This window comes from Leucoraja erinacea, chromosome 27 (genome assembly GCF_028641065.1).
Source record: "Leucoraja erinacea ecotype New England chromosome 27, Leri_hhj_1, whole genome shotgun sequence".
Classification (NCBI taxonomy): Eukaryota; Metazoa; Chordata; class Chondrichthyes; order Rajiformes; family Rajidae; genus Leucoraja; species Leucoraja erinaceus.
In genome coordinates this window covers 14,590,744-14,617,193 of record NC_073403.1, presented here as the reverse complement: position 1 = coordinate 14,617,193, position 26,450 = coordinate 14,590,744, and the positions used below count along the sequence as shown (strand labels likewise).

The window sequence follows — 26,450 nt, the reverse complement described above, 5'->3', positions numbered from 1 at the left end:
TAGTGGCCCTGAATTTCCAGAAGTCCGGAATGGAGATGGATCTAAACAAAGGGAAATTTCGACAGAATGGTCGGTCTGGTTATATCCTGAAGCCCAGCTTCATGAGGAACAAATCTAATCTGTTTGACCCTGCAAGACCAAGAAACGGAGCAGGACTCAATAAGACGCAGCTGATCATTGATGTAAATGTAACTCTGTTTTGATTTCCAGAAAGCTGCCGTTCTGTGGATTTGAACCAAATTAAAATCCTGTAAAGCTAAGCTCAGAGTAGTTCACGTAGCATACTTGGCAGTGCAGGGTACCTTAGTTCAAACAGCTCCTCTCAATTGGAAGCTTTCCTTACCCCTTGACCAAGGTCGTGGTAGATGAACTGTGGTGATATGTTGTATGTCAATTTTAGTTTAGTTTAGAAACAGCACGGAAACGGGCCCTTCGGCCTACCAAGTCCATGCCGACCTGCGCTCCCTACACACACTAACGCTATCCTACACACATTAGTGGCAATTTACAATTATACCAAGCCAATTAACCTACAAACCTGTACATCTTTGGAGTGTGGGAGGAAACCGGAGATCCCGGAGAAAATCCACGCAGGTCACAGGGAGAAGGTACAAACGCGATACAGAGAGCACACATAGTCAGGATCGAACCTGTACCTCTGGCGCTGAAAGGCAGCAACTCTACTGCTGCGCCACCGTGCCGCTCCAATCTCTCCATTATGATTTCATCAACTGCTTCCCAAGATGGTGGTGGATACACCAGAGTCCACACCACCTTCGACTCCTCTCGGAGATCGTGACCTCTATTAGTCCATCAAAAAGGATAATCCGGCAAGGCTCTGGAACCAAGGGTGCCAGAAAATCGATGGTGGACTTTTATGTGATTGAAATTGGGAATGTGGTGCTGCCAGATGGAGGCAGGTTCCTTTGTGACATTCCAGGTTCCATTGTGGGTAAACGTATGGTGATGAAAAATTGACAAGGCACCAGAGAAATGGCCAGTGGCTGCTGCGGTAGAGAACCGGGGTGGAGGTGATGGGCTGAGTGGCCTCCTGTGTTGTAATCGCTCTCTGAATCTATGATTCCTTTCAGGTTATTACAGCTCAGCAACTCCCCAAAGTGAATAAGGATAAGAAGAACTCTATAGTGGACCCCCTGGTGCGTGTGGAAGTGCATGGTGTTCCTGAAGACAACGCCACAAAGAGGACAAGATATATTGAAAATAATGGTAGGATGTGCACAACACTTTTCTGGTGGGAGAAAGTTATACTGTCAGTGACGTGGCTGAGGATCTCAACAGTTAGTAAATTCTGGAGATGAAACGGAAGTCATGGTGTCTCCAGGCACTTTACGTATATTCCCTGTTCCGCACATTAAAAATAGTGGTGATAATCTGTTGATCCCACTCTTTATCAGAAGAAGGAATTTGCTAAGAGACATTTCCAGAATGTACTTGGGACATTCTGCTAGAACTGACCTTGGGGTTTTATTGCCAGTACCAGACTCTGTGCCTGCTACTTGGTTCTTGCTGATTTCAGAGGTTTCATACTGAATGTGCAGCAGTCTCGTACCTTCAGGGATCCAGGGTCAATCCTGACCACAGGTGCCATCCAAATGGAGTTTGTACGTTCTCCATAAACCCCCAAAATGATCCGCTTTCCTCCCACAATGCAAAACTATGCTGCCTGTTGATAAGCCACTGTAAATTATCCCCCCAGTGTGGCTAAATGGCAAAGAATCAAAGGGATTAATGGGCATGAGGACAGAGAATGGTACTCAGAAAAAATAAAAGAGGGATTGAGATTGATGGGATCGCTCCACTAGACCTTGGCATGGGTCAACTGGCCTCTTGTGTTTCAAGAAAGTGAATTTACAAATTAGGAACAGGAATGAACAACTCGGCCTCTCAAACCTGCTGCGCTGTTTAATAAGATCACTGCTTTTATGGAAGAAAGTTCAAAAGATGCGCAACAGCCTGAGAGAAAAAAAAAATGCTCCTCATTTTAGTGTTAAATGGGTAGAGAGGGGCAAGGGTCACCAGCCAGCAAATTACATCTCATCCCTCCCAGGTCCAGGGCTGGCAGCTGTACAGGGCTCTTCCTAGTGTTGCAGAGTTCCTGCTCCCAGTGGGCATAGCCAAAGATCCTATAGCGAGCAAAATAGTCCACTCGACGAAAAAGACGTAGTACGGTCATGGGCAGATTCATGGGCAATTTAAGGCCCCATTTCCGTAACCGGCTTCCATCTCCGCACCAAAGATCCCAAATGCCCCTGTCCCACTTAGGAAACCTGAACGGAAACCTCTGGAGACTTTGTGCCTCACCCAAGGTTTCCGTGCGGTTCCCGTTTGTCAGTCTCCCTACCTGCTTCCACTACCTGCAACCACCTGCAACCACCTGCAACCTCCGGGAACCGCACGGAAACCTTGGGTGGGGAGCAAAGTCTCCAGAGGTTTCCGTTCAGGTTTCCTAAGTGGGACAGAGGCTATAAATAGGATAATAGAGCGGAGACAGAAGTCGGTTACGAAAACATCCTCGTAAAAATAAAAGTTATTTGGTAAAAATCTTCTCCTCATTTTCAGAATTTGAATTTATTAACACAAACCGTTCCCCCGCAACGTTGATTACACTGCGAGTCGGGTCGGGTCGGGTCCGGTTACTGAAATGGATGAAAAAAAGGACCACCTTCCGCTCCGTTGCATACTACACATCAGCATTTAGCACGAGTGGTCCATCTTGCTCCGCTATAGGATCTTTGGGCATAGCCTCTCCCATGGTCAGTAAGGCCACGGGCAGGGACCTCTGTGACAGAGAGTTGTCCGTTCCCCAACAGATCAGTGGTTGCTGAACTCGGACAGAAACTTTACTGGCTTTATTTTGCACTAAACGTTATTCCCCAATCATGTATCTGTACACCATGAATGGCTCGATTGTAATCGTCTATAGTCTTTCCGCTGACTGGTTTGCACACAACTAAAGCTTTTCACTGTACCTCGGTACACGTGGCAATAAACGAAACTGAACTGAACTAACAGTCACTGTGTCCATTGTGTGGTTGCAGGTTTTAACCCAGTGTGGAATGAAGTACTCAAGTTTACAATCAGTGTTCCTGAACAGGCGCTGATCCGAATCGTGGTCGAAGATTACGACTCGTCATCCAGCAATGACTTTATCGGGCAGTTCACACTCCCCTTCACCAGTGTGAAAGAAGGTGAGCAACACTTTAGTCACCCGATGGATCCTGATCCACCCGCCCCCTGCAGCATTCACCCTGGTCCACCCACATACAACCCCGACTCACCATTCCTCATCCTCGTCTGAAACTCCCCCCCCCCCCCCCCCCCTCGTACTGACCCTCAACTCCCCCCAGAACTCAGAATTCTCAGAACCACCTCCCAGTCCCTGCCCCTCCACCCTACAGGTAGGAGGCGTTTGTTTTTCTCTGGATGCTGATCACCTTCAAGAGACAGCTAGGGATCATTTACAGGGCTTAAACTACAAAAATCTTTGGGATGTGGGAGGAAATGTAGCACCCGGAGAAATCACACGCAGTTATAAGGAGAATAAATCTGTGGAATTCTCAGCCTCAGAGGGCGGTGGAGGCGGGTTCTCTGGATGCTTTCAAGAGAGAGCTAGATAGGGCTCTTAAAAATATTGGAGTCAGGTGATATGGGAAGAAGGCAGGAACGGGGTACTGATTGGGGATGATCAGCCATGATCACATTGAATGGCGGTGCTGGCTCGAAGGGCCGAATGGCCTACTCCTGTCTATTGTCTATTGTCAAATAAATTCCACACAGACAGCACCCATGGTCAGGATCGAACTTGGGTCTCTGGTGCTGAAAAGCAGCAACTCGACCGTTGCACCACTGTGCTGCCCTCTCCTCACACTTCATGAGTATTGGTTCATGTCTACCTCTGTCAGGCAGGAGATGAGGGTACATTTACCCGATGAGCGAGTTTATGCGGGGGCGCAGTGATGCAGCAAGCAGAGGCTTTGCCTCACAGTGCCAGAGACCTGGGCGCTATCTGTGTGGAGTTTGCACGTTCTCCCTGTGACTACATGGGTTTCTTCCCACATCGCAAAGATGTGTAGGTTGGTAGATAAATAAATAGGCCACTGTAAACTAATCCATACTGCTCCTCCCGATCCGTGCCTCCTACCGATGCTGTTTCTGTTTGTCTCCGCAGGTTACCGACACATCCACCTGCTGGCCAGGGACTCCGCTCCCCTCTCACCTGCCACCCTCTTTGTTCGGGTCAGGATTAAGAGCGTGTAGTGAGGAGCGAGCTGTCAGTGTGACTGTGCAAGTGGAGACGTTGATGCACCCACCGTCCTCCTGCGGCGAGCAGCAGCTGGTGGGGCCGTGGAGCCCATTATGTTGTGTAACTTTGCACCTTTAACAATGCCGCACCATAACACAGATAACACAGTGAGCACAAAGCTCGGCCGCGTTCACTGGGAAGTCAGGCAGCTTTGCTCTGCACCATCGCCACCCCCAGCCTGACCACGGGCCTGCTGTTGGACCTAGATACCGCTCACCTACAGTGAAAACTGAATCTAAAACCTTTTACAGAGCTTCACCTTAATCCAGGAACATTCACCGTCGAGAATAGTACCTGATCTTCCCCAGGCTGGGGTTTAGGCCCATGGACTCTTACTGTGCCGTTGACTCACACAATAATCCCAGCTCAGCTGAGTCATGTGCAATGCACCTGCATAACACTGCTGGTTAGAACAAGTACCAGGAGTTTCCTGGAGGTGTACTTACATATAAAATAATGTACATTTTACAGAGTGCTCGGTGTGTGTTCTGTGCATCCTTAGGCCTTGATATCCTCTGTTTCTCCCCAACAACAGTTTGGATGATTAACATTGAGATTCGAGGAACACAACTCAACCATGAAGACCTGTGCGTAAGAACTGCAGATGCTGGTTTAAATCGAAGGTAGACACAGAATGCTGGAGTAACTCAGCGGGTGAGGCAGCATCTCTGGAGAGAAGGGAGACCCGAAACGTCGCCCATTCCTTCTCTCCAGAGATGCTGCCTCACCCGCTGAGTTACACCAGCATGACAACCTGTGCCTCTCCTGAATTTTGAAGGACCATATTCACACACACTAAAGCATGTTTCCTGTCAGTCACTGCAACAGGGAAGAAGGTCACTCAGCCGCTCAGATCCATGCTGCTCCCTCTAGATTGATCACCCTTCCCCCTTCGTCTGTTTCCCCATGCAACTTCTGTCTCACGTGCCAACACCTCTTCTTTGACCCTTCCTCCCATCTACACAAAAGGACAATTTCCAGCGGCCGATTAAGTCACCAACCTGCAGGTCTTTGGGATGTGGTGGGAAACTCGCACGCACACAGCGAGAACGAGCAAACCAATACAGATAGTACTAGATGAACCTGTGTCGCTGGAGTTGTCAGGCAATGGCACTACCTGTCACATCGACATATTTACAGAGCAGGTGGCACTGAGAGGACTGCACGCAACACCCTGATCTCTGGACCCCTGCACCCTTCACCCACATCACTGCACCCCTCACCCACATCACTGCACCCCTCACCCACACCCATCCATCACCTCAACCACACCACTGCACCCCTCACCCACATCACTGCACCCTTCACCCACACCACAGTACCTCTCAGCCACATCACTGTACCCCTCACCCACATCACTGCACCCCTCACCTCACCCACACCACCACACCCCTCACCCACACCACTGCACCCCTCACCCACACCACTGCACCCATCCCCACATCACACCCCTCACCCACACCACTGCACCCATCACCATCACCACTGCACCCACCTCTCACCTCAACCACACCAATGCACCCCTCACCCACATCACTGCACCCCTCACCCACACCACTGCACCCTTCACCCACACCACTGTACCTCTCAGCCACATCACTGTACCCCTCACCCACATCACTCATCTAAACCACCCACTTTAGCTGCACATTGTTTGGGTGACTGGAACTAAAGAGTGTGTTCTAGCTTTGGCTCATATTTATACATTTCTCGCCTTCCTGCATCTCTGCTCTGTGCTTTAGTCAAAAAGGGAATCTCTTTATGCCAATGTGACTTTGTTATTTGTTGCTTGTACTACTCGTGGATTTTGGCCAAATAATCTGATCTTCCTTTGTTCATTCCCCTACACGGCTGTGCCCCACAAATGATCAACAATCCCTCGCTCTGTTCCATTCACCCACCAATTGCTACACTAGCTAGGTGTAGCCCACCTGTTGCTGTTGCCAACAATCCTGCAACTTCAAACCTCACTATTAACCCCTCCCCATTCTCTGGTCAACTTCCAGCGGACAAAGCAGGGCCTTCGCTGATTTTGCAATGTGTTACACTTTCATACATGATATTTCACATAAACCCAGAAGATAATCAAGAAATTAAGGAACAAAATACTTGGAGCACAAACACATGCTCATGTTGCAATCATCAGGTGATTTTTGTATCATGATTGTTGATTATTGATTACAAATTATCCAGCAAAAATAACTCCATGGGATCTATTACATTCATCAGAAGAAGGACACAAGGCCACAATGCAAACACGGATCTCTTGGCTGCATATTGTCCATAGCACTGCCAGAAATCCCTCAGCACTGCTCCACTGACAGAGCAGCACTCACTCATCGAGACTTCAAATGGTGCAGTGCTTCCTCAGCACTGCTCCTTGTACACCAAATCACTCTCATGTATTGTGGAACATTGCACCATTCACACAATGCTGCTGCTCCAAAGGTGGAGTTCGGCCAATTCTACTCCTGAAATGATACAACAATGGTCGAGGCTGCCCCTCCAACAGTTTATGTTTTATTGTTGTCAAGTGTACACAAGCTTTTGCTTGATTTTTAGCCAATCAAGTCAACAATTACTATAAATGAATGCAATCAAGCCATACACACAATAGGTAGAGTAAAGAGAAAAATACCAGAGTGCAGAACAGTTTCCAGCATTGTAGCATAATAGTTCCAGAGACTAAGACCAAAGTCCACAATGAGTTAGGTTGGAAAATCAGGACTGTACACTAACTTATGGAAGGACCTTTCAGAAGTCTTCAGAGGAAGAAGCTGTTCCTGGGTCTGGTGGTGCTTTCAATCTTTTGTATATTCTGCCTGACAGGAGTGGAGAGAAGAGGAAAGGCCAGGGTGGGAAAGGTTCTTAATTATGTTGGCGGGTTCTCCGAGGTGGCGTGAGGTGTACATTGAGTCAGTGGTAGGGAGTCTGGTCTATGTGATGAACTGGACATAACTTCATAACTCAATGCAATATTTTGCGGTTTTGGGCACAGTTCTCAAATCAACCGGACAATGCGTAGGTTTAACTGCAGATGCTGGTTTAAACTAAATATAGACTCAAAATGCTGGAGTAACTCAGCCGGACAGGCAGCATCTCTGGAGAGAAGTAATGGGTGACGTTTCGGGTAGAGACCCTTCTTCAGTCTGCATCACCCATTCCTTCCCTCAAGTGATGCTGCCTGTCCCGCTGAGTTACTCCAGTATGTTGTGTCTTATCAACCTGACAGTATGCTTTCCACAGGGCATCTGCAGAAGTTGGTAAGAGACGTTGGAAACATGCTAAATTTGACCTCACAATCATGAGTGCACGGGAAATATAGTAAGGTACTAAGAATGCATCCTTGCGGGGTACTTGCGTTGGGAATTATTGTGGAGGAAGTATTGTTCACTGATTGTGGCCTATGGGTCAGAAAGTAGAAGATCGGCTGGCGGGGGTGCTGACCCCAAGATCCAGGAGTTTGGAGATGACTTTGGACAGGAGTGTGATATTGAATACAGAGCTGTAGTCAATAGGTGGGAGTCTGACATGGGTGTCCATGTTATCTAGGTGTTTGGGAGATGAGTGTAATGCCAGGGAGATGGCATCTTCTATGCACCTGTTGTGACAGTAGGAAAACTGCAGTGAATCAAGTGTATAGGAGGCTTGAGTTAACGTGCGTCTCAACAGTCTCTCAAAGCACTTTATGATGGTGGATGAAAGAGCCACTGGGCGGTAGTCATTGACGCATGCTACCTCGCTTTTCTTTAGCACCAGGGTGAAAGTGGTCTTCTTAAAGCAGATGTTAAAGGTGATCCGCACAGGTCCTGAAGCACATTTGTTAAATACACAAATGACTGGAAGAAGCCACTATGGTCATTACATTTGCTGATGGTTCAAAGGCTAGAAGTTGTGAAGGGAACATAAGAAGAAAAAACACTGGTAATCACAGACCTGTGAGCCCAACATCAGTGGTACGGAAGTTATTGGAACAGCATTAATGATTTTTTTAAAAATCACAAAGTGCTGGAGTAATTCAGCGGGTCACCATCTCTGAAGAACATGGGTAGATGTTCTCCTGTCCCACTGAGTTATTCCAAGGTGTAGCAGTGTGGGGGAAGCCCCTACCCTCGCAACTCCTCTCCTCACCCTCTATCCCATTACCTGTTGCCCCTGGTCCTGTCCATTCTGCCCCCATCCCTCTCCCCTCCACCTACTGGGGTTTCTGCAGACGCTCTGCGGCGACGCGCCGCCAGGGGCCGCTGTGGCGGGCGACCCGCGCTGAGCGCCGGGTAGCGGACAAGATGGCGGAGTCCGGGCAGGCTCCCGTTTGCAGCTTCATGTTTAAAAAATCAGCGAAAAAATGTCAAGGAAGAAAACGAAGACGGGAAGACGAGAAAGGTAATTGGAGATCAGGAGCGAGTGAGGGGGGGAGGAGAGGAGGGGAGAGTGAGGAGAGGAGTGGGGGGGGGTGGGTGGGGGGGAGAGAGAGAGGGGGGGGGGGGGGGGGGGGGGGGGGGGGGGGGGGGGGGGGGGGGGGGGTGGGGGGGGGGGGGGGGGGGGGGGGGGGGGGGGGGGGGGGGGGGGGGGGGGGGAGGGGGGGGGGGGGGGGGGGGGGGGGGGGGGGGGGGTGGGGGGGGGGGGGGGGGGGGGGGGGGGGAGGGGGGGGGGGAGGGGAGGGGAGGGGGGGGGGGAGGGGGGGAGAGAGGAGGGAGAGGAGTGAGGGGGAGTAGAGAGTGGGGGGGGAGTGAGAGAGGGGTGTGGGGGGGGAGGAGGAGGGTGAGGGGTGGGGGGAGAGGGGAGGTGGGGAGGGGAGTGTGGTGGGGGGGAGGGGGGGAGGAGTGGGGGGGGGAGAGGAGATGAGTGAGGGGGGTAGGATGGGGGAGTGGGGGGAGAGGATGTGGGAGGGGAGGTGTGTGTGGGAGAGGAGGAGAGGGGGGGGGGAGGAGTGGGGAGGGGGGGGGTGGGGGGAGGAGGAGAGGGAGGGGGGGGGGGGTGGGGGAGAGGAGTGGGAGTGAGGGGAGGGGAGAGGAGGAGAAGGAGTGGGGGAGGAGGGGGGGAGAGAATGTGGAGGGGGAGAGGTGGGGGGAGGTGGGGGGAGGAGAGAAGAGGTGGGGAAGGAGAGATGTGATGGGGAGGAGAGGAGTGAGGGGGAGGAGAGGAGTGAGGGGGGGGAGAAAAGAAGAGTGAGTGGAGAGAGGGGTGAGGGGAGCGAAGAGAAGAGTGAGTGGGGAGAAGGAGAAGAGTGAGGAGGAGAAGGAGGGGAGTGGGGGGGTGAGGAGAAGGTGAGAGGAGAGGAGGGGGAGAGGGGTGGGGGGGGGAGGAGGAGAGGAGTGGGGAGGAGGAAAGAGAGTGGAGGGGGGAGGAGTGAGGGGGGAGAGGAGTGTGGGAGGAGAGAGGAGTGAGGGGGGGAGAGGAGTGTGGGGGAAGAGGAGAGGAGTGAGGGGGAGAGGGGAGTGGGGGAAGAGGAGAGGAGTGAGGGGGGAGGAGAGGAGGGAGGGGGGAGGAGAGGAGTGAGGGGATGGTGAGGAGGGAAGGGAGAGGTGATGGGGTTCGGGTTACTCACTCAAACTCTGAAGTAAGGAATTACAGTGTTTCACCCCTTTATGATGAAAGTAATTTCCAAGCCTTATTCTGCAAGTGTGCCCCAGTTCGCTACACAGCGTCAATGGAAACACTCTGGGCATCCACCCTGTGAATATTTCTGTTCAGAACTGATTGAAGAGGGGTGTTATGTTTCGAAAGGATGAATAAGGAAACAAAATATACAGGGAACCAGGAAGCAGAGCTGAGTGCAGACACTAAATGCTGGATTAACTCAGCAGGTCAGGCAGCCTCTCTGGAGAAAAGGAATGAGTTGAGTTGTCATATGTCCCGAAACGTACAATGAAATTGTTACTCGCAGCAGCACAACAAATATGTAATCACCATAACAAACAACAAAAACGTTCAGTATATTAAAAAAACCCAATAATAGTACAAAGTTAAAAACAATGCCCCAAAGTCTATGTCGTTTGGAGGTTGTAGTGTTTAATAGCTTGATGATTGTTGGTGAGAATCTGCTCCTGAACCTGTAGGTTACAGCTTTCAGACTCTGCTTCCTGATGGCAGAATTGAAATGAGAGCGATAGAGATCGGCCAGATAAGAGGATGGTTGTGTAAATTGCTCGTTTCTAAGCTTCCCCCAGTTTAGTTTCAGTAAAAACACTGAACCAAGCATTGGAAACAACCAATCTTTATTTTAACAAGAGAGCATCACAGTTCAACTAGTGTACCTATCCCACCGCGGGTTCGATCCTCGTAACTGCCTGATCTAGGCCTCGCTCAAACAGAGACACTCCAGAAGTTCACACCGTCCCAAATGCTCTCACAGCAGATCGACGTTGGACCTCGTGCTAGTGGACTTTTATATGTCCCGGAACCTCGAGGGGCCAAACCACATGGGGGTGGTCTCTTAATAATCCAATTACAGATATCGATTAATCCCATACATAACAGACATTTCCCTAACCCAATAATACAGCAGCTTAATACATTGTATTCAAACCAGGATTCTAAAGGAAGCCAACAGAAATATTTGGAATATCTGGAATATTTTCCACACCAGGGCATCGGAAGTGTCCTCGCTCTTCAGGGAACGGGGATTCCCCTCCTCCACCATAGATGAGGCTCGCACCAGGGTCTCTTCCATACCCCGCACCACTGCTCTCTCTCCCCATCCCCACACTCGCAACAAGGGCAGAGTCCCCCTAGTCCTCACCTTTCACCCCACCAGCCGGTAAATACAACAAATCATCCTCCGCCATTTTCGCCACCTCCAACGTGACCCCACCACTCGCCACATCTTCCCATCTCCCCCTCATCTACTGCATCTGCTGCTCTAGATGCCAGCTGATTTACATCGGTGAGACTAAGCGGAGGTTGGGCGATCGTTTCGCCGACACCTCCGCTCAGTCCGCAAGAACCTACCTGAACTCCCGGTGGCTCAGCACTTCAACTCCCCCTCCCATTCCCAATCCGACCTCTCTGTCCTGGGTCTCCTCTATTGCCGGAGTGAGCAACACCGGAAATTGGAGGAACAGCACCTCATATTCCGCCTAGGTAGCCTGCGGCCGGCGGGCATGAACATTGAATTCTCCCAATTTTGCTAGCCCTTGCTGTCTCCTCCCCTTCCTTAACCCTCGAGCTGTCTCCTCCCATCCCCCCCGCCCTCGGGCTCCTCCTCCTCCCCCATTTCATTCCTTCACCCCCCACCCCCTATCAGTCTGAAGAAGGGTTTCGGCCCGAAACGTCACCTATTTCCTTCGCTCCATAGATGCTGCTGCACCCGCTGAGTTTCTCCAGCATTTTTGTGTACCTTAGAAATATTTACCCTGTTCTTGCAAGAAACTCAGACAAGGCTCAATACCTCATCCAATCAACACTAGGCAAAGTTGAACTCGGCAACATTATTTACAAGGTGTATGTCTGGTTTGCAACCATCCAATCAATTCTATGCATTTTGCACCTAATTGACAGGGTCTGCAGACGTTCTTATTCTTTTCTTGCAAATTATATCTAAGCTCTAGACACCCTGGCACCTCTCCACAGCCTGTCCCAGCTCTGCAGAGAGCAATTCCAAATTGACCAAATCTCTCAGCAACCCTGAAGCTTTTAGCCCATTTTAAAGCCCTAGCCTCTCCAATTTGGCCAGGATTAACAGTTGGAATCTGAAACACATTGCCGAAGGGAGTGGTGGAGACCAAGACACTGAGGTAGTTAAGAGGTGTCTGGGCACTTGAATTGCCAGGGCATTGAAGGCTGCAAACCTAATGCTGATAAATGGGATCAGTGGAGACAGCTACTCAATGTTTGGAAGGGTGAGCCAAAGGGCCTGTTTCTGCATGACTCTGTAACTCCAATGGTTAGGAAAAACTAGTGGGTCTGGTCAGAAGGAGGCTGTGGTCAGCAGAATTTTCTGGATCCCGAGCCGCCCTCAGATTTAATGCTGCTATTACTTTGTAATGATTGCCCTAAAGAGTTAATCTCATACTTTATCAAGATTGTGTTCACCTACAGTGAATATTGCTGTATTGAGTAAGTTTTCCCCTGTTTCACAGATAGCAGTGGAGATGACGAAGGAAACACAGTGGTGCGGAGAGAAAAGAGAAAGACTGTGTCAAATCCTATGATACAGAAGGTGAGTGTGGCAGTGTTGGATCAGATTGGTTGAAAAGTGCTAGTAGATTCATAATAGTTAGGTTCTTAAATGCATCAATAAGATTACCCTTCATTCTTCTCAATTCCAAAGACTGCAGTACCAACATAGTACATCAAGGTCCATGAATACTTCCGAGGAACCTATGCTTTGTTTGTATCATGGCCTTAAATGCATCATCTCTTTTTTTTCTAGATTAAATTCTATTTGCCATTGCTGTACCTATTTTGTCAACACATTGGCATTGTTCAGTAGTCGATGGCAGTGAGAGAAACCCACACATCTTTATGTTATTTGCAGATTTACAAATCATAACCCCTTCAATCACATCTTGATGATTAATATAGATTACAAACAGCAAGGGTCTCAACAATGATCCCTACAGTATGCCGCTTGTCACAGACTTTTTGGATCTTAATTTGCAAGTCCATAATTCATTGTTCCTCTAGCAAAGAGGTCAGAGCAATTGCAACAAACCCATAACCCATTTCCCCCTAACCTATTGCCCTGGATCCCATGGGCTGTTATCTTTGCATGTCGTCTTTGTCTGACTTTGTCAAAAGCCTTGCTGAGGTCCACGTTAGATCAACCACACTGCTCTCATCAACACAATTAGATACCTGTTTAAAAAATTCACTCAAATTAGTCAGATCGGAATTCCTCTTAATGAAGCCATGTTATCTGTCCTTGACTGCTCCCCATCGCTCTAATTGCAGATTTATCCCAGTCCTCCGAATTTAGCATTGATATTAGACTCACTAACATATCAATGCTGCTTTTAGAGCCATAGAATTATACAGCATCAAAATGTCCTCTTTAAGCACACCTTGTTCATGCTGACCATGATGCTTATCTACACTAATTCCATCTTCTTCCATGAGGTCCATTTTCATTACACCTGTCCTATCCACGTATCTATTCCAAATGCCTCTTATATTTTGAAATTAAATCTGCCTCCTCCACCTCTCCCAGAAGGTTATTCCAGATAAGTTCACAAACTATCCAAAGAGCCCAATTCACAAGCATTGCCCCAGCAGTAGGAGAATGCCATGTGTCAGCAAAGGATGCTGTCATCAGAAAAGGTGGTAAAAGTGGTAGGTGTGAATGGAGATTACTGCTTAGTTCTGGGTTGGTCTATGGCCTGTGCTCGGCTGGTGAATGGCTAAACAATCTGCTCCTGTATGGTTCTTGGCTTTTTAAAAATTCTGTTTGATCATTCCCAGACTGCGAAACCAGCAGCACCAAAGGAGCAGTACAGTGACACTGACAGTGATGGACCCGAGAAAATCACCGTCTCCTACAAATCCACGCGATCAGCGGTAAGGATCAGTATCCGCTTCGACGCAACCCACATTGTTGGCAGCTCGGGTGTCCGGGTGACGTGTAGATTGTTTGGAGCCATCAGTGACCTCTAACATGTTTTCAGAATTTAAGTTGAGTGCTACTGACAAGAACATTATACCTCACCAGGAGGGCTCCAAGCTTATATTGTGTTTTGAGCTGGGAGTGACAAGTTCTTAGCATGATCACCATTCAGAGGAGAGTAGTGCTGAGAAATTTTTGAAGAACATTCATTATTAAGAGCCAGTCATTATTACGTTCATGCAGGGAAATAATTTGCTGACAGTCGAGGTGGGGTTGAGAGATTACCTAAAATCGGAGTCTTCAATGCTCATACCATTGGATTGTAAGCTATCCATGGGGGATATGATACCCTGTTCTTCCAGTTTGCAAGTGGCCTCACTCTGGCAATGGAGGAGGCCCAGGACAGAAAAGTGAGTATGGGAAGGGGCAAACAGGCACTGGGTCTGCACTAATCCTCAACCACCAATGCACCGATCGTACACTAATCCTATTTTATTTTCACCAAACTCTCATGAACTGCTCCCATATTCTACTCCTCACTGACACAATCAGGGTATTTACAGCCACCAATTAACCTACCAATCTACATGTCTTTGGGATGTAGGAGGAAGCGGGAGCACCTACTTGGTTACAGTAGGTGATTTTGGTGGCGCGACTCACCCGTTGCAGCCGTCTGTCTTTTTTTTTTTTTTGTCTAGTTAAATGTAGTGTTGGTGTTTTTTAATAGTGGTTTTAACTGTGTATATGTGGGGGGGGGGGGGGGGGGGAAACTGTTTAAAATCTCTTCCCTGTCCGGGAGACCCGACCTTTTCCCTGTCGGGTCTCCGTTGTCGTTGGGGCCTAGCACCGTGGAGCGGCCTCCAACCTGAACGACCCGGGGGCACGGGAGACTGCGGAGCTGCGGACTAGCACCATCGTGGGGCTGGCCGGCCTCAGAGCGTGGGGAGCGGTGGTGACTCGCTGCTGCGACTCGACTCCTGGGGCTCGGAGGCTCCAGCAACGCAGCCGCAGGTCCGGTGGACTGGGACATCGGGAGCTCGCGGGTCCGGGTGGAGAGACCGCTTCCCGGAGCTCCCGCAACGCGACTTCTCCAGCCCGTGTCGCGGGATTGGAACGACCCGGAGCGGGGCCGTATATCGCCCGGCACAGCTTCATGGCCGTGGGACATTACAGCGCCCGCCGGGGGCTCCAACATTGTGACTTTTAGACCGGGAGCGGGGCCGTAAATCACCCGGCACGGCCTAAAATGGCCGTTGGACTTATCATCGCCCGCCTGGGGCTTGGACATCGGGAGAGACATGGAGAACAGGGGAGAGAAAAGACTTTGCCTTCCATCACAGCGGGTTCACTGTGATGGATGTTTGTGTGAATTAAATTGTGTGTATGTCTGTAGGAAATTGTCTTTGTATGGCTGTGGAAACGGAATTTTGTTTGAGCCTAACTGAGGCTCAAATGACAATAAATATTGTATTGGGGAAACATGCAAACTCCACATAGCTAGCTCCCAAGTTCAGGATTGAACCCAGGTCCCCGTGAGGCAGTGACTCTGCTAGTTGTGTTGCCACTTTTGTGGTGCTTTTGTTGTGATATGATCTGGTTGGAAGTCTCTGTGGCACTAAATGTACAATCTCTGCTTCCTAGAAACCCGTGGGGCCAGAAGACATGGGAGCAACAGCTGTCTATCAGTTGGACACGGAGAAAGATAAAGATATGCAAGCTATCTTCGAACGAAGCCAGAAGGTCCAAGAGGTGAGCCGGCGGCAATGTGGCATCAGGAATGGAGGGAAAACCACTACTGTCACATACCCCCTATACCTTGCTGACTTGAACTGCACACAGTACTCCAGCTGAGGTCTGACCACGGTTTTATAAAGTTGGAGCATAATCTCCCTCCTTCAGTGCACTGATTAATGAAGATGCATATGCTGTGTACCTTCCTAACCACATTGTCTATTGTTGTCTAAGGAGGTAACCAGACCATCAGTTGCTGGAAAATCGGTGGTGGACCTGTACCATAATGTTTATAGATACACCTGACCTGAGGTTTTTATTGAAGGTGCAGTTTGCCTTCACTACCACTCTTTATTTCGGCTTCAATTCTAAGAGTGAGGCTCTGTTTGTGTTTGCAGGAACTGAAAGGGAAAGATGACGAGAAACTCTATCGCGGTATAAACAACTATATCAAATATATTAAACCCAAGGACACGTCCATGGCAAATGCAGCTTCGGGAATGGTAAGGTGAGTGAGAAAGCTCCTCTTCCTGATATCCCAAAGTTTACGAAGAATCTTGGAGTTGTACAGCACAGAAATAATTATCTCACCTCATACATGTTGCAGTGATGCCTGTCTTTGCTAATCCCATTTTCCCACATTGGGCAAATTCAAGTACCTGCCCAAATGCTTTTTGAAAGGTAATTCTATCTGCCTCTGCCACCTACTCTGGCAACTTGTTCCAGATATCATCACTCCATGTGGAAAGATCTCCTTTAAATTTGAGGCTGTAATCGCTGCCAACAGCAAAGTACTGAGTAAGGGGTCTGAATACTTATGTAAATGTGATATTTCAGTTATTTATTTTTAATCACTTTGCAAAATTTTCTAAACACCTGTTTTCGCTTCTTCATTCTGAGGTATTGTGTGTAGATTGATGATAAAAAAAAATGAATTTAATCCATTTTAAAATGGCTATAACGTGACAAAATGTGGAAATAGTGAAGGGGTCTGAATACTTTCTGAATGCACTGTATAGGCAAGCTTCCCAATGCCTTTTTAACCGCCCTCGTGCACCACATGGAATCTCTGCACATCAGCGCTCTATATCGTCCTCCAGAATTTAACCTTGCACTTATGCCTGGATTAAATTCCATCTGCCACCACTCTGCCCAAGTGAATGGATTGTTGAAACTAGCATGGTAGGTTGAAAAAATGGTTAAAAAAAAATTACAGTGATGCTGGTCTGAATAAACAGAGGCAGAGCGGATCATGAAGTCATTTTTAAAAAACTAGTTTGCCAAAACTGGATTATTGTGTTAGTTCTTGGATGCCACCCTGCAGGAACATGTGAGACAAAATGTTTGAGAGGGTGCAGACGGGATTTCAGTGGTTCAACGGCGCTTTATTTGTCACACATGCAACTGTTCAGTGAAAGTCCTTTTGCATATATTACACATGCAGCCACCCCCAGTTTACTAAACTGATTTTGGGTTGAGGGATTTTGTGTTTCGTTATGTAAATAGACTGGAGAAGTTAGGAATGATTCCCCTTGCACTAGACAATATGACTGGATTTTGACAAACTTCCTAATCCAACTCCTCATTCTCCAGTTGTATAAAAATCCATTTGCCATTCCTGCCCGTTCCTCATGGGCAGTGAATGATGATGAAATCACTGATGGTAATGTCCAGCCCCAAAGTCACTGCGCCTGCTTCGTAATAATTGCTAGGATTGCCTAATTGCTCTGTCCGATGGTTGCTGTCCCCAGCTTGGTTGTTGCAGAACCTGCAATCCACTGCTCCCCTGAATCAGCCATGGGTGGAAATCCGGGGGGCAATCCCCCCCCTTCCCCCCCCATGTTTTGTAATCCGGATTTTGAGATTCTGTGAAAGTATTAAAAATCTCTGCTTTCCACGAGACAGTGGGGGTGGGACTGATGGACGAGAGAGACGTCATTCAGCAGGCAGTGGTGGGGGGGTGGCGGGACATGATGATTGAAGGAGGGAGACGTCCGGGGGGTGAGACAAGACGTCCTTGTGGAGCAAGGCGCTGGCAGCACCGGGAGCGCAGGTAGCGGTGGCCCCGGGGAGGGCAGGGGGAGGCTGGGAAAGGCAGAGGCTCGGCTGAAGGGCTGGGGCCTTGTCGGTATCAATAGCGTTTTTAAAGCAAGTAGAGGGAGTGTGTGTGTGTGAGAGAGCCCTGGTTAGCAGAGGGGGGGGGAGTGTGAGTAAAAGTGAGTGTGAGTAAAGGCCAGGAAATTGTGTGTGAGTTCCCCCCCATGTTTTAAAAGCGATGACTTGAGCCGAGAGACAATATCAATGTCAGCAAAAAAACAATCCATACATTGAGAACAAAACCCCCATGTTTTGAGAGGTGGGGGACAATTCCCCCCCCCCCATGCGCATCCATTCCACAGACATATAATAGTCGAGCGATTGGAGTTGGTTATCACTTGATTCCTCTGAGACAAAAACGATCTGTTAATGGACACTGTTAAGCGCTTGTTAAATGTCACTTATCATCGTATTAACACGATGTGTCACCAATTGTGTTTTGACCTTCAACTATTACTGAAGGTATTCACGGGGAATTTCTTAAAACTGTCTATTGCGGGTACAATTACCATTTGGATTAATTGGATGTATTGGTGGATGGGAAAAATTTAAACGGGGAGCGAATTTAAACGGTTCAGGTCATTAAGGTCCCCGGACAAACGGGTTTCCTGGCTGGCTTGCAGGTTAGTCCCTCATTCACGGTGACTCACGTTATTTAGTTTTTTTTTCATCCCATTGTAGCTTTTGAAAGATTCAAGCGGCTATCGGATGCTTTCGAATGGCTGAATCGGCCCGTTTGCGGGGCCTTTCATCGCCCGGCCGCGATGGAAGATCCCACGGCCGATTTTAAGCCGCGCTGGGCGATGAAAGGCCCTGCGAACGGGCTGATTCAAGCCCCACGATTCGGGGCGGACGAAGCTGCTGTTGCTGGAGTTCAGACTTGGTCACCAACCAGGTCAGCTCCCGATATTACCGTCCACGGGGCCCACGGCCGAAGCTTCCGAAGCCTCGCGCGTGCACATGCGTGCGTGCAGCCACCAAGAAATCGTGTAGCCCCCATGTTTTGATAGCGATTTCCGCCCGTGCTACCTGTCACTGCCTGGGTAACAACAAACATATGTGCCATTTGGACTGTCATCATTGGTGTCAACCATGTGCTTATTGTGCGTCAGGAAAGGACCCATCCGAGCGCCTGAACATCTCCGAGCAACAGTGCGGTGGGATTACCAGCCTGACATCTGTAAGGATTACAAAGAGACAGGCTTCTGTGGGTTTGGAGGTAAGTTTATCCTTTCTTGTGTTCTATTTGGTGGGCGGGATGGGCGTGTTGGAAAGGCGATTTCGCAAATATGTTCAGTTTTCCACACTCCTTTACTTTGACCGTAACTCGGAACCAACTGATCCCTGGTCTAGATGATTGTGGCCAAGGCGATCTTTCGTTTGAAACTGTCGGGCTCACTTTCAGCAAGGGTTAAATTCCCCAATGTCCTGGAAATACAATGCATAGGAAGTTCCTCGAGGGTGAGGAGTAGTTTTGATGCACACAGAATCAATTCTGACGTGCTGCTTGGACTGGACGAGGAACTGCAAGTATTGATATCCCTGCACCTTAGCTCAGCATTGAGAGCAAGGAAAAATTGGAAATGGAGGCAAATCCTCCAAGTAGGAAAATCAAAATACTGCAGTCGCTAGATTTCTGAGACAAAAATATTTTTAAAAAAACTACAAATACGTCACAGGTCAGGCAGCAGCTGTGTAAAAAGAAACAGAATGTTTCAGGTTGAAGACCCTTTGTCAGAACTTCAGAGAAAAGGAAGGGTAATAGGACAATGGAAATAGCGCAGAAAGATAGGGTGCCATGGTGATATATTGTCAATGAAGCCACCTGGTTGGTAAATTAATGAAGGTAGATAGAGGCTTATAACAGTTGTAGAACGCAAGTCATGGCTGTAGTAAATGCCCAGCAGACCAGGCAATGTCAGTGGAGAAAAGCAAACTGAGTTGAATATTCCAGATGCATGCAGTGCTGACAGAGTATACACACATTCCTCAGACTTTGTTCAATGGGATTTTCTTCTCCTTGCAGACAGCTGTAAGTTCCTGCACGACCGCTCAGACTACAAGCATGGCTGGCAGATAGAACGAGAGCTGGATGAAGGCCGTTACAGTGTAAATGGTGAGTGTTGTAACCCTGAACAATCTCCTCTCTTTACAGTGCGATACAACATATCCCTTTTTGAGTTGAGTGACATTCTATGAACATCACCCATCTTGTTAAACTACTAAGTAATATGAAGGTTGCAACGTATTCTGAATGCTGTAATGAGATTCAATATGGAAACAGGCCTTTTGTTCCACTGAGTTCATGCCAACAACCACTAATTAATCCTATATTAATCCCAATTTTATTCTCCCCACATTCTCTTCAACATCAACTCATTTTATCACTCATCAACACTGTATAAGGGCATTTTACAGCATCGAATCAACCTACTAAACCACACATCATTGGGATGTTGGAGGAAATCTGAGCACCCGGAGTAAATGGTAGCAGGCAAAATGTGCAAACTCTGCACTGACAGCACCAGAGGTCATGTCATAGAAAGTACAAGCATAAGTAGATCCATTGAGCCGCAAAGTTCATGTCATCTGCAAACCTACTATGCGACCAATCGTATCTTTTGCTGCTTATTTCCTTAAATATTCCAAAATACAGACTATCAAGCCTCAGGGATTTATCAATATTCTATCCCTTCATTTTCCTGATTTCATTTAGTTCCTCCCTCGTCCTCAACATTTCTGGTGGTGCTGTTATATCATCCTTTGAAGACAGAACCAAAGTATGAATTTAATTGTTTTCCCATTTCTTTGTTCCCTATAACAAATTCCCTTGTGTCTGACTACAAGAGAGCTAGCTACATTTGTCTTCACTGATCTTCTCTTCACTTAACAATCAATTTATTTTCAGTCAGTTTCTGTGGCCTCTGCAGGCTTTCTTCCATGTTCTATCTTCTCCTTTCTTATCAATAATTTTTTTTTCTTCCTTTGCTGATTTCTACACACTCCCAATCCTCAGGTTTGTGACATTTTCTGGCCTTTTTATATTTCTCCTCCTTGAATCTAATACTATTCTTAATTTATTTTGAAATTCATTGTTAAGCCACATTTCCTGTTTTATTTGCACCATGCAATTGTGATTCATCCATAAACCTTTTGCCGCTGCTGCTCCAGTAATGTTCCCTGATCTATCGTACGTAGCCAACTCGTGCCACACACCTTCATGGCTTCCTTTATTTGGAATCCAAGACCCTTGTCTCGGAATCAATTCTCTCTCTCTTTCCACCTTAGTGAAAGATTCAATCAAGTTATGGTCATTCTTCCTCAAGGACCCAACACAACATTGTTTATTAATGTTTTTAAATTACAAAGTACCCGGTTTTGGGTGACCTGCTAGCTGATTGATACTTCATAATGGTTCTTAAAGCACCGCAAAGGCACTCCAGAAAATCCTCTTCTGCAATATTATTGCTAAATTGGTTTGCATAATCTATATGTAGATTAAAATCCTCCATAATAGATGTACCTCTATTGCATGCATCTCTGATTTCATATTTAGTACTACTGTTTTGAGGGGTCTATATAAAATCACTAATATTTCAAGCCTTTGCTTTTCCTTTACTCCACCCGTACAGATGTATATCAGGACTATAGGAGTAATAAACCACAGAAACGGGGCCTTCAACCCACAAATATCCACGTTAACCCCTGTGACCTAATCCCATTTACAAGCACTTGGTCCACAGCCTTCTGTGCTTTGGAAACTCGAATGCTTGTCAATATACTTTGTAAATCTAGGAAAGGTGGTGCAGTTTGGAAAAAAAAGGGTTAGGCCTTTTAAGACTAAAAATGAAGAGAAATGTATTCTCTCAAAGGATGGTGAACATTTGAAGATCTGTACTCCAGAAGACTGGATGCTCAGTCACTGTGTACATTCAAGGGCAGGAATCAATGGAGTCAAGAATGTATAATACTCATATGTACTGCACAATGTCGTTCTTGGAGCAGCATTTCAAGCCTGTAAACACAATTCATATAGATAACAAAAATGCAATAAATTGAATACAATAAATTTCTAGCAATTAAGGAGTTGAGGGATATAAGGGTGGTGCTGGAAAATGGAGTTGACATGGGAATATCATCTGCGATAAATGGTGAAGCTGGCTTATATGGTGTGCTTTCATTTCTTGTATTAGTCCGGTCATGTTCAAAATCTATATGATGTATTTTCCTTGTACTGAGACAAAGAGGAATCTTTCAATCTGAGACAGAACAGCTTTTCACTGGCTTGTTCTCGGAATACTCAGAGCATCATTAAAGATTAATTACAGCTCCACACTGCAAATAAAAGCAAGTTTACAGCGTGAGCTTTTATCATCTCACCCGTATAATTACAAGTAAAAACAACTTTAATCTCCTTAAAAGTAGTAAAAAGCAATCTTAAACTTGGGTGCAAGAGCAAATTCTGATCTAGTATTTTTCCTGAGCTGTAAGATATATTTAGTTTCGGGTTATGGTATGAGTGCAGGCAGGTGGGACTAAGGGGAAAAAAAGTTGTTCGGCACGGGATATTAACTTTTTCTAATAACCTGCAGATATTCATATTCATTTAATTTTCACAGATTTTTTTTAATCTACTCCATTTTTTGGAGGTTTTGTCTAAACTGGGAAATAGCTTTTGATTAATTGATAAAGATTCAATTGACATTAATTGACACTCACTTGAGCAGCTGCCAAACTGATCTTTTTTGGTAACTAGCTTTGTTTAACCAGCTGCCATGTTCAGCGGATGTTCCACTCTGTTAATCAGAGCAAATTTGAACAACTTTGTGGGTATTTCGACACAGTTGTGTGGCTTCTCACGACCGTGTGCTTTCATTTACAGATGACGAGAACTATGAAGTGAGCAGTGATGAGGATGCCATGCCTTTTAAATGTTTTATCTGCAGGACCTCATTTACCAACCCAGTGATGACTAAGTGAGTAACTTTGTCAGGACAAGGCCACAAGGTCTTCACATTATTTAGCCAGAAATCTGGTGGTTGTTAATTTAGAAATGTCATGCTCTCCATGATATTTAACCAATTGCATGTTTTTACACAGGTGCAAGCACTATTTCTGTGAAAGTTGCGCTTTGCAGCATTACCGTAAATCTAAACGCTGTTATGTGTGTAACGAGCAGACCAATGGAGTCTTTAATCCAGCCAAAGGTACGTGAAAGTTACTTTCCTGTTTAAAGTGGCATTTAGCACCAAAACTTCCAGAATCATTTTTTGAACTATTTAACTATCCTGATCCTAACTATTTAGCATCATTCTCCATACTTGTTCAACTAAGTGCATTCACACCTATTTTTACTTCCACGGAGATGGCGGTGGTGAACCTTCACTTTTGTGCAAAGTACATAGCCTACTGGGACCCAGGAGAGACCAATGACGTCACATGTCTTGACGTGAGACTGGTGTGTATATATAGATACAACAGGCAGGTTTTCGTCACTAGTTTTGTTTATTATTGTCATGTATACCAAGATACTGTGAAAAGCTTTTGTTTGCGTGCTATCCAGTCACAGTCACACGAATACAAGCAAGTCGTACCCAGTGCATAGGTAAGGATAAAGGTACAACATTTAGTGTAAGATATAACATTGAAATCTGATTAAAGATAGTTCAAAGGTCTCCAATGAGGTAGATGGGATGTATAGCATTAATACAACTTTCAAATACTAAATGGTGTAGCATTAAGGTAAGAGGAGGTATGTTTAAAGGAGATGTGCGGGACAAGTGGTGAGTCGCTGGATTATGCTGCCAGAAAAGGTGACGGAAGGAGGTATACACTACGTTCTGCATTCTCTTTCCTTTCTCTTCTGCACTACCTATTTGTTTGTAATCATATATGGTTTTTCACTGCATCTCAGTACATATGACATTAATAAACCAATACCAATGCAGCTCTTCTGGAAATAAAGTGGCCCTGGAGAGTTTGGTAGAACAGAGAGACCGAGGGGTGCAGGTACATACTTCCATGAAAGTGGTGCCACAATTAGACAGGGTGGTGAAAAAGAGTTTAAGGTACACAAAAATGCTGGAGAAACTCAGCGGGTGCAGAAGCATCTATGGAGCGAAGGAGATGGGCAACGTTTGTGCCAAAACCTTTCTTCAGACTGATAGGGGGTGGGGGGAGGTGGGGAGAAGAAAGGAAAAAAGAGGAGGGCTGAGGTAGGAAGGGGAGGAGATAGCAAAGGTTAACAGAATTGGGAGAATTCAATGTTCATGCCACCAGGATGCAGACTCCCCAAGCGGAATATGAGGTGCTGTTCTTCCAATTTCCGGTGTTGCTCACTTTGGCCGTGGAGGAGGCCCAGGACAGAGAGGTCAGATACGGAATGGGAGGTGGAGTTGAAGTGCTGAGCCACCGGGAGGTCAGGTTGGTTAGTGCGGACCGAGCGGAGGTGTTCGGCGAAACGATCGCCAAGCCTACGTTTGGTCTCACCGATATAGCTCCGCTGACATGTAGATGAGGTTGGAGGAGGTGCAGGTGAACCTCTGTCGCACCTGGAACGACTGCTTGGGTCCTTGAATGGAGTCGAGGGGGGAGGTAAAGCGACAGGTGTAGCATCTCCTGCGGTTGCAAGGGAAAGTGCCCGGGGAAGGGGTGGAACAGGAGGGAAGGGAAGAATTGGCAAGAGTTGCCGAGGGAGCGATCTTTGCGGAAGGCAGGGGGGGGGGGGGGGGGGGGGAGTCTTTGCGGGGCAGACAGATGGGGGGGGGGGGCACTCTTTAAGTCTTTGCGGAAGGCAGACAAGATGGTGAAAAAAGAGGTTTGGCACTCTTTAAGTACATGATTTGAGATGTCATGTTACAACTGTACAAGTTATTAGTGAGGCTGCATTTAGAGTACTCTGCACAGTTCTGTCACCCAGCTATAGAAAGGACGTTGAGTTATAAGAGGTTCCATAGGCTGGGGCTTTTATCCTTGTCGTGTAGGTGGCTGAATGGCGACTTCATAGAGGTATGTAAAATCATGAGGGGCATAAATAAAGTGAATGGTCAGTCTTTTTGCTAGTGTAGGAGAATCTAAAACTAGAGTGCGTAGATTTAAGAAGGTAAGAGATAAAACTTTAAATGAACCGAGGGACTAATTTTACACACAGTGTGGCGAGTATGGAGATTAAGCTGCCAAATGAAGCTGTAGAGGCAAGTACAATCTCATTGTTTGCAAAGACAATTACACAGGCACAGGGATGGAAATGGTTTAGAGGGATATTGTCCAACCTCAGATCTTGGAGTAGTTTGGGAGGAGGGGGGGGGGGGGGGGGGGGGGGCGGGTAGTAGACCTGCTTCCATTCATTATTCTCTATCACCTTCTCATGGTCCAGAGGAAATAATCCAAGTATGTCCTTCTTACAGCTAATACTCTCCAATCTACCCAACATCCTAGTGTACCTCTTCTGTATTCTCTCCAAAACCTCCACATCCTTCCTGTAATGAGGCAATGAAAACTACAGGCAATACTGCAAATGCGGCCTAACCAAAGTTTTATGCAGCTGTGATTTTGATGAATGGAGGATACTCCTGCCATTATTTCTCATGTTCTGATGTGTCCAGAGCCTGATTATTTGGGCGACTTTTAATACAACTTTCTTCTATCCATTGCAGAACTCATGGCAAAAATGAAAAAGCACAAAGCTGAGAGCATGGCAGAACATTCCCATGAAGCATCCGAAGTGGAGCATACGGAGTAACACCATCCACCGCTCTGCACAGTATAGACCATGCTTCAAATTTTGGTCAGCAAAATAAACTTGTTTTACAAATAATTCTGTGTGCTTCCTTGTTTACAGTCCTTTTATTTCTGTACTTAATCTTCTCCATCCCCGATTAATGTTTTGAAACCAAACCACAGTGGCAAGAAAAGTTTTGGCCAAAGATCTTTGAGACAGGATTATGCTATACTTGGAAAGACAAGAGATCCTTGGAAAGTTTTGGCTCTCCTGAAGCTAAAGACTCAAAACCGGAACTGTGGGAAGGACTGGCAGCATAGTCACCTCTTGTTTTGTGAATAGAAATTTAACCAAGAAGGTATTCCCAGTGTGCAATCTGTTGGGTTCATACTCCAGCAATCTGCCACCAGGTCTTCCCTTGGATTAAAGTTCCTTTAAGATCTTTGCACAGTAGCGTAGTACTGTAGCTCAGTAAAGGTAACCTTTTCATTTTTAGGGGAGGATACACATAACAGGTACAGTAGTGGTGCAAGGGCTTGAACTAATGTTCCATAGACCAGGTTTATATTTCAACGTTCCAGACCTCTCCCTCCTGTCCCCTTCCAGCGATGTGGTCAAGGCCGGGGGTGGGGAGAAGCCACGGTTCAGGACACCCGGAGGGGAGGTGGATGCAGATGATGTTATCATGGGACGGAGCCGCCCTCTCCCAGGGTGGGGAGTGATGACACCGACAACGCCAGAAACATCTGAGTTTGCGACCTTTGACATTGAAGGGATGGGTCCCAAGTCACAACACCGAACATGGCGGAAAATCCGCATCGAGGAACTGAGACTGTTTCTGCCTTTCCCCACACTAACCTCCATTGCCAGATTGAGGCCAAACACAAACTGGAGGAACAGCACCTCATATTCTGCTTGAGTAGCTTATAACCCAACAGAATAAACACTGAAGTGTCCAATTTTAGGTAAATAACTTTCAAACATCCCCATCTTTTCTTTCCCCTCTGCCCATTCTTTTCCTTGTGATCCACCTC

At 47.1% G+C, this 26,450-nt stretch overlaps 2 protein-coding genes across 2 annotated transcripts in view; both read left to right on the top strand.

Moving 5' to 3' along the window:
- The window catches only part of LOC129710252 (1-phosphatidylinositol 4,5-bisphosphate phosphodiesterase delta-3-like), a 58,140-nt gene extending 53,343 nt beyond the window's left edge, over positions 1-4,797 (top strand). Inside the window, 4 exon segments of the mRNA XM_055657127.1 lie at positions 4-182; positions 1,092-1,227; positions 3,060-3,209; positions 4,190-4,797. Of these exon segments, the coding sequence (XP_055513102.1) occupies positions 4-182; positions 1,092-1,227; positions 3,060-3,209; positions 4,190-4,278 (554 nt within the window). The 3' untranslated portion in view covers positions 4,279-4,797.
- Positions 4,798-8,550: 3,753 nt separating this feature from the next.
- Positions 8,551-25,512, top strand: rnf113a (ring finger protein 113A). The gene is made up of 10 exons (XM_055657128.1): positions 8,551-8,707; positions 12,406-12,485; positions 13,727-13,822; positions 15,510-15,617; positions 15,998-16,107; positions 18,809-18,915; positions 19,723-19,812; positions 22,579-22,672; positions 22,797-22,903; positions 25,352-25,512. Exons 1-10 carry the CDS (start codon positions 8,611-8,613, stop codon positions 25,435-25,437), a joined length of 975 nt encoding a protein of 324 aa, XP_055513103.1. The 5' UTR covers positions 8,551-8,610; the 3' UTR covers positions 25,438-25,512.
- The last annotated feature ends 938 nt before the right edge of the window (positions 25,513-26,450 follow it).

What these genes read in the sequence shown, in the direction of transcription:
- rnf113a (XM_055657128.1), top strand. Translation starts at nt 8,611, where the DNA reads ATGGCGGAGTCCGGGCAGGCTCCCGTTTGCAGCTTCATGTTTAAAAAA. An exon ending in AAGACGGGAAGACGAGAAAG is followed by an intron (nt 8,708 to 12,405) that starts GTAATTGGAGAT and finishes CCTGTTTCACAG; the next exon opens with ATAGCAGTGGAGATGACGAA. An exon ending in AGGCCGTTACAGTGTAAATG is followed by an intron (nt 19,813 to 22,578) that starts GTGAGTGTTGTA and finishes TTTCATTTACAG; the next exon opens with ATGACGAGAACTATGAAGTG.